The following is a 12,629-nucleotide window of genomic DNA, read 5'->3' as shown; positions in this document are numbered from 1 at the left end:
TTATTAAAGGAATTCAATTAAAGGAAGGCATTCCTATGTTAACTGCAGCTGTGGTAGACATATCTAATCAGTATACAAAGGTTAGCTTTTATATGTATACAAATGCGTATGGGATGGTATCTGCAGTGTGGCAGAAGTTTCATTCATGATTAACAAAGAATTACTTTGATTTCTTTTGGAAAAAACATGTTCAGTGACTGTCAAGCTTGTTCCCAATCCTTGAGAATCTGAAATTGTTCTCTGAAACAGTGAATGCAATCATAGCGATAATTTCTGGAAAACTGCAAAAGCTGTTGAAAGCAACAAATATTTACTGGGCTGTACCTGTATTATCAATGTTTCATGCCACTATGCCAAATTTTTGGCTACAGCTTGCTGAGACATGGAAAAAGCCAGGGACAAGTCTATCCAAATGTTACAGGGGCAGGGACAGAACTTCACTAAAAGCTCCTGTTTTGTGGCAGCTAAACCCTGACAAGTACTGCACAGCTTGGAGGTGCAAACAAATGACCAGGGAACCACAAAGTGGCTCTAAATGGACAGAGACTGAATTGTAGCCTCTCTATTGTGAAAAGCCTATATTACTTTTGTTGCTCTGTGTGATTATACTGAACTAACACTGTTCAGTTCTTTGTTGCAGGAGCTTATAATTACTTCTCAGAGTTGATACAGCTACAAGTTTGTAAGAGGAATTAAAGTGAGGAAGGGGTAGGAATATAGACTACGACTCTTGCAGGCAGAACCAGGAAGAACAATGACTACATGAACAGTGACCCTCCTCAAGGGAAAAAAGTGTCATATATTCCTTTTATTAAAAATTAGTAGCTAATTAAAAATAAAACACATCCTAATTATTTTTCTAGCATTAGTTCTTTACAATAAAACTGATCTTTGAAATTAAGGCAAAAATTAGATGGCCTGTTTAAAATGTTAATGAAGAAAGTAGCATAAAATGACAACAGTGCTTTGCTGTCTTTTTTCATGTCTCAACACTTAAAAGGTGCTAATACACTAACACTGTACTAAGTTCTCCTTTTAAGCCTGGAAAAAATGGAATCTTTCAAAAAGTTATAGAAAAGGGTATGCAGGGTTATTTTTCTTTTGAATTATTCCTCTCCTCCTTTCTCTTATGAGTATGATGTGGTACCTGATGCATCCTACTATAAGGTTAATATGTTAAATTTTGGACACCAACTTCTTTTGTCTCAGTGTATCACCAGTATATATCATATTGTTTACAACTTTTTTGGGGTGCAGAAGTATTGCTGTGACAGCGAGATAACTCCAGACAAACATATGTGAGTTTACAAGGAAAGAAAATATATATTATTACCTTGCTCCAGGCGACTTCAGCATCTAAATTGATAGGCATGCCTTCTACTGCTGATCTCTTTGTCAGTTCTGAATCTGTCACTGCCAGCCATTCTGTCAGAGCATTCATTTCCTTTCTCAGTTTCCGAGATAATTTCAAACATTTCTCTAGCTCTTGCTTTTTTTCAGTAACCTGCAGAAGAGGGAGGGGGAATGAAGAGCCAAACCTCTAAATGCTTCACCACCTTAAGTGCTACTGAGACGGATGCTCATATTTCTGGCAGTAGTTTTTCTCCTGGTCAAAAGATTCCACCATCAAGTCCCCATGATTGTAGAGGTCATCTATTCTCCGTTTCACATCTACAGTTCCCAGAAATGCTAAATCTTTTTTATAGCAAACATATGACAAGAATACACCTCAGAATGTTAGCCTTTTTCATTACACTTTATAATACATTCTTTTGTCAGTACTAGATCGGCATTTTGCTTATAGCAAACCAACTACTTCACACTGAAACAAAAACAGAATGGCTAGATTAATTATAATTTGCAAAGTTAGCTTCAATCAAAGAAACAAAATGACGATTAAAAGTATGCTTTCACTTGGTGCTCTTTATGCATATTTAAGTACACTGCAGTCATGTTTTATGTCCTTTTAATGCCAACCTTCAGAATTTATTGATTCAATAAAAGTTGTTTTCATCCAGCTTGACCTGCAACTCCTGTCTTATTCATTTTATTTTTATTTTCTTTAAAGGAATTTAAAACCACAATATTTAACATCTCTAAGTGATGTGCAAAAATATAGACTTAAGAACAGTATCAAAAAATAGATAGAGCAACAGAAACCTAGTAATAACCAGTTGTCTGAAGCAACTGATGGATGATGCTCCAGCTACAGCATAAGGAAGAGCTTATCTTGCAGCAGACACCAAGAATGATGAATCAATGCTGAAGAGAAGCAATCAAAGGAGCAACTCTTCAAACACAATTTGTTATCAGAAATTATAATGAAAATGACCATTTTTTTGCTATGCAGTTACTACTTCAGTATTATCATACCCACCTGAATTCTCTTTTAGTTTAACTTCATACTTCATTGTCAGGAGCACCCAAACTTTTTTCAAAGAGGGCCAGATTTGATGAAGTGAACATGCATGAGGGCTGACCAAAGTTGTTGGGGTTTTTTTTAGGATTAAAGTTCTTGAGGTTTTAGGATTTTACCCCAGGACATATACTGCCACGGGGGCCAGATTAAATTAACCGGCGGGTTGGATTAGGCCACCCGAAATGGACTTTGGACATGAGACAATGGCTTAGTTCCATTTTCATTCCTTTCAAAGAAGCTTCCACCCATCTAAACTGAATGACAGGTTCATATCACAGGCCCAGCACCTGTTCTTTTGACCCTTACCCATCACACCTAATAAAAACTATCCTGGAGGAAGTTACCATGTGGGTCCACGGCGTCAGGTACTCCTGACCATTCAGAAGGTGGCTGTGGTTAGGTCCCTTCTCAAAAGTCCCTCCTTGCACCTAGAAGTACTTAGTAAACTACCACACAGTTGCAAATCTCCCTTTTTGGAGGGTAAGGCGATTGATTAAAGATTAAAGCAATGCAAAAAGACAAATCGCCTCCCCTTTAGCCTCAGTAGCTTGTTGTTAGCACCCTTGGGAATTTCTGATCCACGGCTTATGCTTATGATATGGAAAAGTGCACTATGTAAATACTTTTAATGCAACTTTCAGTATGTGTTTAACTACTACTGAGCTTATTCCCCTTTCTTTTTCATATATGCACAGTTCATGCAAAAAGCTGTTGATAGTTGAAGTTTAGCATTTCCACACTATTTATTAGAGGGGGAAATCTGGTGTCTTTTGCATAGTACTAGGAATGCAACCTCTTGCATATTTCACTCGGAAGTAAGTTTGCTGGATTCAATGGAGTTCAGTGCTTCATTCAGCATATAAGATTGCAGCCACAGTCCATCTTGGTTGATTTGCTTTGGGGCAAAGGGACCATTTGAATTCTAATGGGACTGTTTATTTCTACAAATGTAAAATAGTTAAAGAGCATAGAAAACTATATACGAGCGGTGCTTCGTTGAGTTTAGAGAAATAATGACAGGTGCAGCATATATATAGCTGCTCCCCACCCCTTATTTCAACTAGGAGAGTTTCAGAAAAATTGTATGGTTGGATGTACACTATAATGGGTAATATCACTTTATTTCCCCATTTTCGATTTACATGTTATAAAAGAAATGTAGGAAATACTGCCATCTTAAGGTCTTTCTTTTTTACACAGTTAACCCCGTTTACCATTTCATCTCACAACAGTTGAATCAAAGTACACATTACATGATTGATTTATTTATTTAAAGCAGGATTAGTTTAGAATTTGGTTGGAGGAAGGGCTGATGGTAAAAGGCTGCTTTCTTCTGAAGTCATTTATCAGGTTGAAATGACCCTGTCCAGGATGCTTTTTCACCTAAGGGAAAACATACACAGGTTCTTCGTATCTTCCCAGCATCTTCCACAGGTGAAAAAGCATTTCAGGGTGATTGTTTTTAGACTAAAAACCTAACCAAGTGGGAAGGATTAAGTAGATTTATAAATGATGCAGCAGTGAAAATACACACCATTCCCTCTTCCTATGCTTGCTTATACTGTCTTCACCCCTCCAATAACTTTCTCCTATGCAAACCAAAGGTTACACACATACTCTACTCATTTTCACTTGTTGTCCTATCCATAAGGCTCTTTTCACTGGCACATTAAAATCCTCATTTAAAATGGCATATTTCACATTGGCATGTGCTAATTAATTTTGCATTTTCCTATTCTACTGTTTTCTTGACTGAAGGCCGTAGGGGCAAAACCTGTATTTACATCTTTTTTAATAGAAAGTATCAAGTATTTTCAAGTTCTCTTGAAAACCATCATTCTGAATATGAAGGCCAGTCCTCCATATATCTAATGCTACACTTAGAAATGTCACATAATATAAAAAACAGAATATTGGTTCACATATGAGTCAAATATCTTTTTGGAGGATGCATGTTTATCCTCTCTTTACACAGTATATAATAAAGAACTGTTATTATCTGTTGCGCTTAACATACATTTAATGCTAAATGTCTTCCCCATTTTCTTTCAATTGAATTTGAAAAATAAATTTGGACAGAAATAATAAAAAAATCTAGCTACCAGCTATGTCAAAGGGATGTAATGAATTTCATATAAGATTCAACCTTAGCTGAAATGATATTGTTTAGTTACATTATTTCAATATATAATTGGGCCGTTTTGAATAGTTGGTTAACAGAATCTTTTCTCACTGAGAAAGGAAAGACAAATAAAATCAATTTAAGAGAGGAAAATAGAATAAATTACAACAAAATGGAAGAGATACATTTCGCTTTACAACTGAGAGGCAGACTTTAGCACTGAAAAGCGTAGAACATACCTTGGCACCCAAATCATTATACTGTAATTTCAAAGCTGTTAGCCTTTCATCCAGTTCTTTTGGGTTCTCCGTTTGCTGCTTTTGCACAATCTGACGCCCAGTTTTTATGACGGTTTCCACTTCAGATTTCACTTCACTAAGTGTTTTATACAATTTCTAGCCAACACAGAAAGGGAAATGTTTAATTTCACTGAAATTACACTGATTTTTGCAAAATGTCATAGGTATAGTCCAATAAGTTGCCTTACATGTGAACTATTATTGCATTGGAAATACTCACCATACAGTGATCAAGCTGGGATTGCACTGCTTCCTGCTCGACACTCCTCAACTCCAACTTCGGAACTTGAGATTTCACTTCATCTAAAATTATTTTACATTCCTGTAAGCGCTGCTCAAAATTGGCTGGCTTTTGGAACAAGCGAAACTTCATGAAGACATCTTGTAGCTTTTTCTGAAAATAATATATGAGAAAGGAGATGAAAGGAGAGGGGTGCAAAGTATGCAGATTAAGTAATTATGCTAATACAGTCACGGTCATGATTTTATGAAGACTTTTAAAATAAGGGACAGAGCTGTCCTGCTTATACATACTGAGGAGAAACTTGGATATTTCCTTTATTTTTCTTTTGAAAGCATGTCTAGGCAGCTTAGCAAACAATTACACTGTGCCCTCCTGTGCAGCTTCCTTCGGATTGATAGCAAGTTCCCAAGATTTTAAAGAATGCTACTTGCTAGGTCATTTCACACAAACAATCAAATGGGTTGTAATACTGAGTTGCATTTCCTTTGAATATTTAGTCTGCAAGTGTATTATTAGTTTCAGGTCATATTCAGGCAACCCTGTATTGGGAAATTTTAAATGTCTAATGTTTTATAATTTTTTATGTGCTATATGTGGTGTGTGTGCGTCAGTAAACGAGGGGAATTAAGACTAAGAGAGCTGAGTGGGGGGTGCTCGTATAATCTCACTGTATACAAGTTGTACAAGTGACAATAAAGTATTTCAATTTCAATAAGCAGCCCAGAGTGGCTGGGGAAACCCAACCAGATGGGCGGGGTATAAATAAAATTATTATTATTATTATTATTATTATTATTATTATTAGGCAACATAAGTTATTTATACACAGTGCATGCATTTTGGAAAGAAAGAATCCAATGGTAAGATGCACATGAATAGCATTTTTTTCTTTTTAACAGGAATCGCCACCCACTGCACTACATGAGAGTAAGCTTGACAGAGCAGATAAGAACCAAAATAGTAAATATGAGTTATCACCTTTAACCACTGGCAAAAAAATTGAAAAAGTTAATGTGGCATTCCATTAAAGTATGGTTTTGTTAGTTTTCTTTTCCCCAAACCTGAAGGTTGGGGTAAATATAAAAATGCTCATGGTGAATCAGCTGGCTTGCACAAGATCTGTGAAATGTTCCATGCTGTGCATAGTTAAACTTTGGAACTCCCTCCCAGAGGAGACAGTGGTGGCCACTAACTGGGTAGCTTTAAAAGTGAATTGGACTAGTTCATGGAGGATAAGGCTACTAATGGCCACTAGACGTTATAGCTATGCTTTGCCTCCACAGTCAGAGGCAGTAATGCTTCTGAATACCATTTGCTGGAAAATGGGGGTGGGGGGTGCGTTGCTGTTATGCTCAGGTCCTGCTTGCAGGTTTCCCATGGGCAACTCTATTGCCGCTGTCTACTTGAAAAAATGTTTGCCATCAGGCGTGCTCTTCAAGCAAACAGCAAGTTTAAAACTCTCTTGGGATCGCTGATCTGGCCTCACAGCTTAAAAAAATTTGACCAAAGACTTTATTTTTGTGGCAGAAGGGTATTTGTGAAGATGAAAATAACAAGTAAAGGTTTTTCAAAAATGTATATTTTGCATTAACAAAAGCATCCGTTCTGAATTCCCTGAAACAAGGCACTTCAACCCTACACATTTTTATAAAGATGCTGGTTTTCCCTTGGTCTCATTGTAAATCAAATAATAATGTTATAAGCTAAGCAAGCAGGACTTTCTCCCCCCCCCCACAAAAACCCCACCACCACCCTGTGGATAGAAAGTATAGCTGTTTCACATGTAATCAATGATTGCTTATTTAGTTTTGTGTATTTTAAAGAAGGGATTCGAACTAAGTATGTAAAAGAAAGCCAATTTTACAAACCTGTGCAGTATCGATTTGGGAGAATATCCTTTTGGTGGCATCCTTACCCCGATTCCGTTTTTTCATTTCATCCAAGCTAATCTCATGGCTTGTCAACTCTGATTGAATTTTCTGTTTGGCGGAAAAAAAAGATGTGTTTAAAATCAAAGTAGATTATTTTGACAGGGAAATATATAAGATCCAGGCTCTGGAATAAATCATATGAAATTACTAAGATTGTGACACTGTCTTGTATCTTCTTATTGCTTTAAAATGATAGTATATTTTATGCCCACTTGGACATAAAACAAAAAAGTTTAACTTTATTCCATATTTTGAAGAAAAGAACAATTAAATTGCATTCTAGGTACATACTAAAGGCTTCTTCATCAGTGTTACAATTCTCATCCCTATGAAAACTAAATATAACTATAGAAACAATTAAATGTGAACAAAAAGGGGGTTTATAGTAGAATAATTGGTTTTTTAAAAATAGGTTTTTTTAAAAGCATGATAAATACACAACACCACTCTGAAGTAAGTATATGAAATGTAATAATCTCAATGATTTTTTTCAGCAAGTATTTTTGTCTGTTATTTCCAACAAGAACCAGCGATTGGTAAAATTACTCCAATGCAAATTTCAACCCTTTACACCTCATGATAGAGTAGACTCATAAGAAACCAAATGTCTTGCACAATACTGACCAGTGCAATGTCACACAAAACAATTCATATCCTACACACTGAGATGAGCTAATTTAGACCAATTCAAACCAATTTATGAGGAAATTGTTGGAAATGAATATCTGCTAGTGGATGAACTGCTAAACAATTACCAGAGAGAACAGCTATACCAGGAAATATATGGCAGCTTTCTTTCTCATCAAGATGAATATTAGGGACCATTACTGCAAAATGTGGGAGGAAAATCTGTCAGAAGGTTTTATCTAGACCACATTTTAATCAAATCAGCAATTCACTCTCTCTCTCTCTCTCTATTCCCTGGAAGTACAAGGCTAAAGCTGGATATATCTTCTGTCCAATAACATTAAGTCTGTAATTCCATTAATGTTACAAATAGTATTTTTGTTAACTGAAAATGAACAGATGTGGTAAAAGCAAGAAACTGTTGGCTTTTTCCTCATACTCTCATTTACTATGCAGGCGACTTTATCCACCAGCAGTTAACATGAATGCAGAGAGGAGTCTGACAAGCACATGGGGACACTCCCAATCTTGCAGCACACTCTGCCCAACATTATTTATTGAGATATTTATGGAAGGAGAGGACAGATACAGCAAGGAGTTCACATAGAAGACAACAGTCTCTTTTGCATGTCCCTTTCTTCTCCACCTTGATCTTGGAGTAATGGGGCAGGGTAAAGTCAAATGTTTGATTTAAACATGAAGCTGGGCATGTAAGAAAAACCTACCCATGGAGTGCTCCATGCGCCTGGTGTCTCGTCTAAAACAGGTTGCCTCGCCTGAAGGTGCAGCATTAACAGTCTAGAGATCTATTGCCTAGGTGGACACATTCTGGCATATAGACACATAGATAAATTCTTCTTGGTCTTCTACTCAACATGCTTGAGTGGTAAAACTCGCTAGACGAAAGAGTTTTCCGTTTTGGAGGTGCTTCGCAAAACGAATTTCCTATGGGCTTGCTTTGCAAGACGAAAATGTCTTGCGAGTTCCTGCGGGTTTTTTTTCCTCCCCCCCCCCTTTTTCTAAGCTGCTAAGCCGCTTATCCGCTTATCCGCTAAGCCGATAAGCCGCTAAAAGCCGCTAAACCGCTAATAGCGCTAATCTGCTAAGGCGTCAATGGGCTTGCTTCGCAAGACGAAAAACCGCTAAACGAAGAGACTCGCGAAACGGATTCTTTTCGTCTTGCGAGGCACCACTGTAGAAGATAAAAGGGGTGGGTATGGGGTTAGAAAAGTAGAAGGAAGAAAAGTCTCCTCCTTGCACCCTTTTCAGTCAACCCTAGGAGAAATTAACAGGGTTTGTAATGGAAAGAGGGGGGTGCACACTTCAGGAGGCAGATTTAGCCCATGTGATTGCCGGTTGACAATTCATACTTGACATTGTATTATAAAGTATTATAAAGTTTCCAATCAGTCAGTTAATCAGATGCATATGAATTATTAGTACACACACATATTTTCATGTATGTTCAAAATAAAATAAAGCTTCTAGAAATTGGACAAGTCTAGCTACTGTGATTAAACACAAGCACAGTTGGTTTATCAGAGATGGACAAAACAAGCCCACAAATGGTATGGAATAACCCACCCACTAGAATATTTTATGTATGCATAATAAGGCTGCTGATAAGGAAAGATGCAAACTATTCTAATATATTCCACCCAATTTCAGAAATATGTGTTTCATTTTGGCTAATGTATCCTTTCTTACAAATACAATCAATGAAAGTTACGTACTTCAGAAATGTTCTTCAAATGTGAAGCAAATATTGACAGACACAAAGTTAAGGAATGAAGGATGTGGCAATATTCTTTAATTTATTCAATTTTATATGAGATCATGGCTCCAATCCTATAGTTTCCTGGGAGTAAATCCCACTGAATTCAACGGGGCTTACTTCTGAGTAGACTATATAGGATTGTACAAGCATGTAACTATCCAGTATCAATGATTGCATAACTCAATAACTATTTATGGGATATCTAATCTGCTTTACTAAGAAGTTAACTAAAAGTAGTAAAGATGATGAGTCATTTATGGCATGATAAAAATAGCACTATAGGGAGTTACAGTATTCATGTTGTTGCTTCAAGGTTACAGCACAACCGTCACAAACATTTAATGAGTTTATATTAGTGTCATATAATAATTTTATGTCAGCATAAGGACAGTTAAAATAAATCTAAAAACATGAATTTGCTGCAAAATAAATGTGACCTTTTAAAGATGATATTATTATGCACATCTGTATTCCAGTAAGTAGTTTTGCAAGAAATGGTTTGCAAATTATGCTTCCTAACCCCAGCTGCTGAAAATTCTAGAAATCATCATCTTTGAGGAAAAAGCCAACCAAATTAAAGGAATCATACTGACCACTTGAATGATAAAGCTATTTAAACTAAAGTCCACAAGACTCACCTGTGCTTCTTGAGGTACTTGTGCTGCATCAATTCTGTCGGCAATATAACCAGTTAACTGTCGATCAATGAAAGCAAGAGACTCTTGAATTAACTGAAGGGTTTTGTCAATCTCTTGTGCAGAGTGGATACTTTGTTCAAGAACCTTTTGTCTCCTCACAGCCTGAAAAATAAAGGGAAAAGAGTATTAGCCATTCAATTTTTCTTTAATGCTGTTAAAAACACACAGGAATTCCATACTGATACACAACCACCTTTTTGTAAGATAAATTTCGTCTTTTTTTGCCAGCCATTTTGTTTTTTAAATAAATAACCACAAAAAGTCAAAATTCCCTAAATAACCAAACCAAATACTGTAGTGAGGAATTCTATAGTGAGTAGAAGACTGCAAAACTAAGTCCTGCCATTAGATAGTTTTGTTCATTCTGAAGCCTCGGGCGGCTCCTGATCTCATTATATATGTCAGGAGATTTCCTTTGGTCAGAACATAGTTGCCGTCATCATAGTCCACTTACAGATAATCCACTGCAACAAGTGAGAGGGATGAAAGTGCTGTTTATAAAACAAACTCTCACATAGGATATAAATAGTTTCTTAGAGCCTGGATTAAATGGTAGTACTACCAGTAATGATTAGAACTCTTAAGTTTTGTCTTGTCTCTTTATGGTTCACTCCTCACCTTATTACAATATTTCTTAATGGTACCGCTTCAGCAAAATGTTACAAAAACTGGGGAAAGAAAGAATCAGACTGTTCCTATTACTACTATAGCAAGTCACATTACTTTAAGCCTGCCCTATGACATTAGCGAAACCCCGCAATATGGTTACTAAGACCTTCTTTGGTTTTACATTTCCCTTTGCCCCTCTTTTCATACTTAATAGTTTAAGATGATGACACATGCGATTTTCAGCTTAGTTTTTCACCTTCTTTCATATTCTGCCTTCTCATAATTTAGTTTTATCTGCATTGACTCTGCATTATTCATTATTTTAATAGGCTATAAACCTAACATTTCTATTCACTCAATAAACCTGGAGGTCAAGTCACACTACACATATTTCCAAGGCCATATGAAATGTAACCTTGAGGTCAAGGACTCGAAAGTAATGTTATGAAAAAACAACAACACTATTTTATAAAAGCATTCACCAACAGAAACAGAACAGCCTTCATCATTTCTTTTCCTGTAACGGTTCATAATGGAATGTAGTGAATATGTCTTCACTCACATAGCAACAAATTGCTGTGTGCTTTGTAAAACAAACACGGCTTTCGGTGGTAATGGTGTTATGAAAACTCACTTTCATATCTTTCTTATATCCTGGGACACAGGACAGGATTACCTCAGCCACTTCAAATGTTCTGTCATACATCCACAGTGTATAAGGTACTAATAATGTGATTAAAAAAACCCATCTAGTTTGTAACCTTCCAATCAATAAACCACAGAAAAAGGATATATGACTCAATGGATATATATCATTTTACATTTTAATGAGGGTGTTATAATAATGAGGGTGTTTTTCAAAGGGAGAATATTTAATTACCAGTGTTTTTGATTCCTCCTGCCAGCTTTATCCACCATGAGGCAACACACTGGTCACAAAAGCATGCAGCAGTCGCACAAGTGTCAGGAGCTGGCCAACTCCTTTGTTAATGCTAATTAACCCAGAGAATGATCATATGGATTGTTGGCTGGCATCAGAGAGGAGAGCCTTTGGGGGTAAGAATCGTGAAGAGGGTTTATCAATGTCCTGTGTTATGCTAACTGATTATTAGGAGGGTTATGTGGAACTGAAAGGATTTGGATGTTCAAAAATAAGGGGGAAGATTAGTAAATTAAACTTGGTGCTTTGGCTCTTGGGAATTTGATGTTCTCATTTAAGTCTTCTGTGACCTGCCTGAAAATTACAAATATTTCTCTTTCCACATTCACTACCTTTGAGGTCAGCCTCCTTACATTCCAACCCCCACCCCCTGAACATAGCAATTCACAGCTCAGGTTGTCAAAGAACTATTTCTTCCTGTGCAACCTGGTTGGTAAGGCAGAAAATGGGTATAAAACACTTTCTATCCCATGCTTTCTTTGCCCCCCCCCCCTTTCTGCTATCCCCTTGTTTGCTGTTGCCTACCTTTACAGCAGTCCTGTGTGCAGACAATATTTCCTTGGGCAGGGGGAGGGGGCAGTCAAGGGCATTAAGCAGGCATACGGAAATGCTAGCTAAGAAAGTATTATTTTTTCTTAGTCTGTGCTGATTCTGTACTCCAAGTGTTCTTAAACTGCTAATTTATTTTATTAGACATCTTATAGTGCATTGGGATTTAGGATTCCTCTTTTGTTTTGCTTTTATTCCGAATAAATTTTGCTGCTTTCTAAAGTGAGGTTCACAAGGGTAAATAGTTTGTTTTCCATTTGTTTTCATGTTAATGTTCCATTTCTTTTGTTTTCTATTTATTGAATTTATTTCCATTTATTTAATTTAACAAACTTACAGACTTTTCAAGAAATATTCATCCCAACATGGCTTACAAAGCAATGTACACCTATATATATACACAGCACTATTTAT

General features: G+C 36.6%; 1 protein-coding gene across 10 annotated transcripts in view; it reads right to left on the bottom strand.

Moving 5' to 3' along the window:
- DMD (dystrophin) overlaps positions 1-12,629 on the bottom strand; it is a 1,027,161-nt gene that overhangs the window by 559,947 nt on the left and 454,585 nt on the right. For all 10 annotated transcript variants that reach the window (XM_079972189.1, XM_079972196.1, XM_079972191.1 and 7 more), the window contains 5 exons: positions 10,058-10,219; positions 6,953-7,063; positions 5,061-5,234; positions 4,781-4,936; positions 1,334-1,504 (listed from right to left, as the gene is read on the bottom strand). In XM_079972189.1, the coding sequence (XP_079828315.1) occupies positions 1,334-1,504; positions 4,781-4,936; positions 5,061-5,234; positions 6,953-7,063; positions 10,058-10,219 (774 nt within the window). The remainder of the gene's footprint in view (positions 1-1,333; positions 1,505-4,780; positions 4,937-5,060; positions 5,235-6,952; positions 7,064-10,057; positions 10,220-12,629) is intronic.

This window comes from Podarcis cretensis (assembly GCF_951804945.1).
Source record: "Podarcis cretensis genome assembly, chromosome: 4".
Taxonomy (NCBI): domain Eukaryota; kingdom Metazoa; phylum Chordata; class Lepidosauria; order Squamata; family Lacertidae; genus Podarcis; species Podarcis cretensis.
This window is presented reverse-complemented; position numbering and strand designations above follow the sequence as displayed.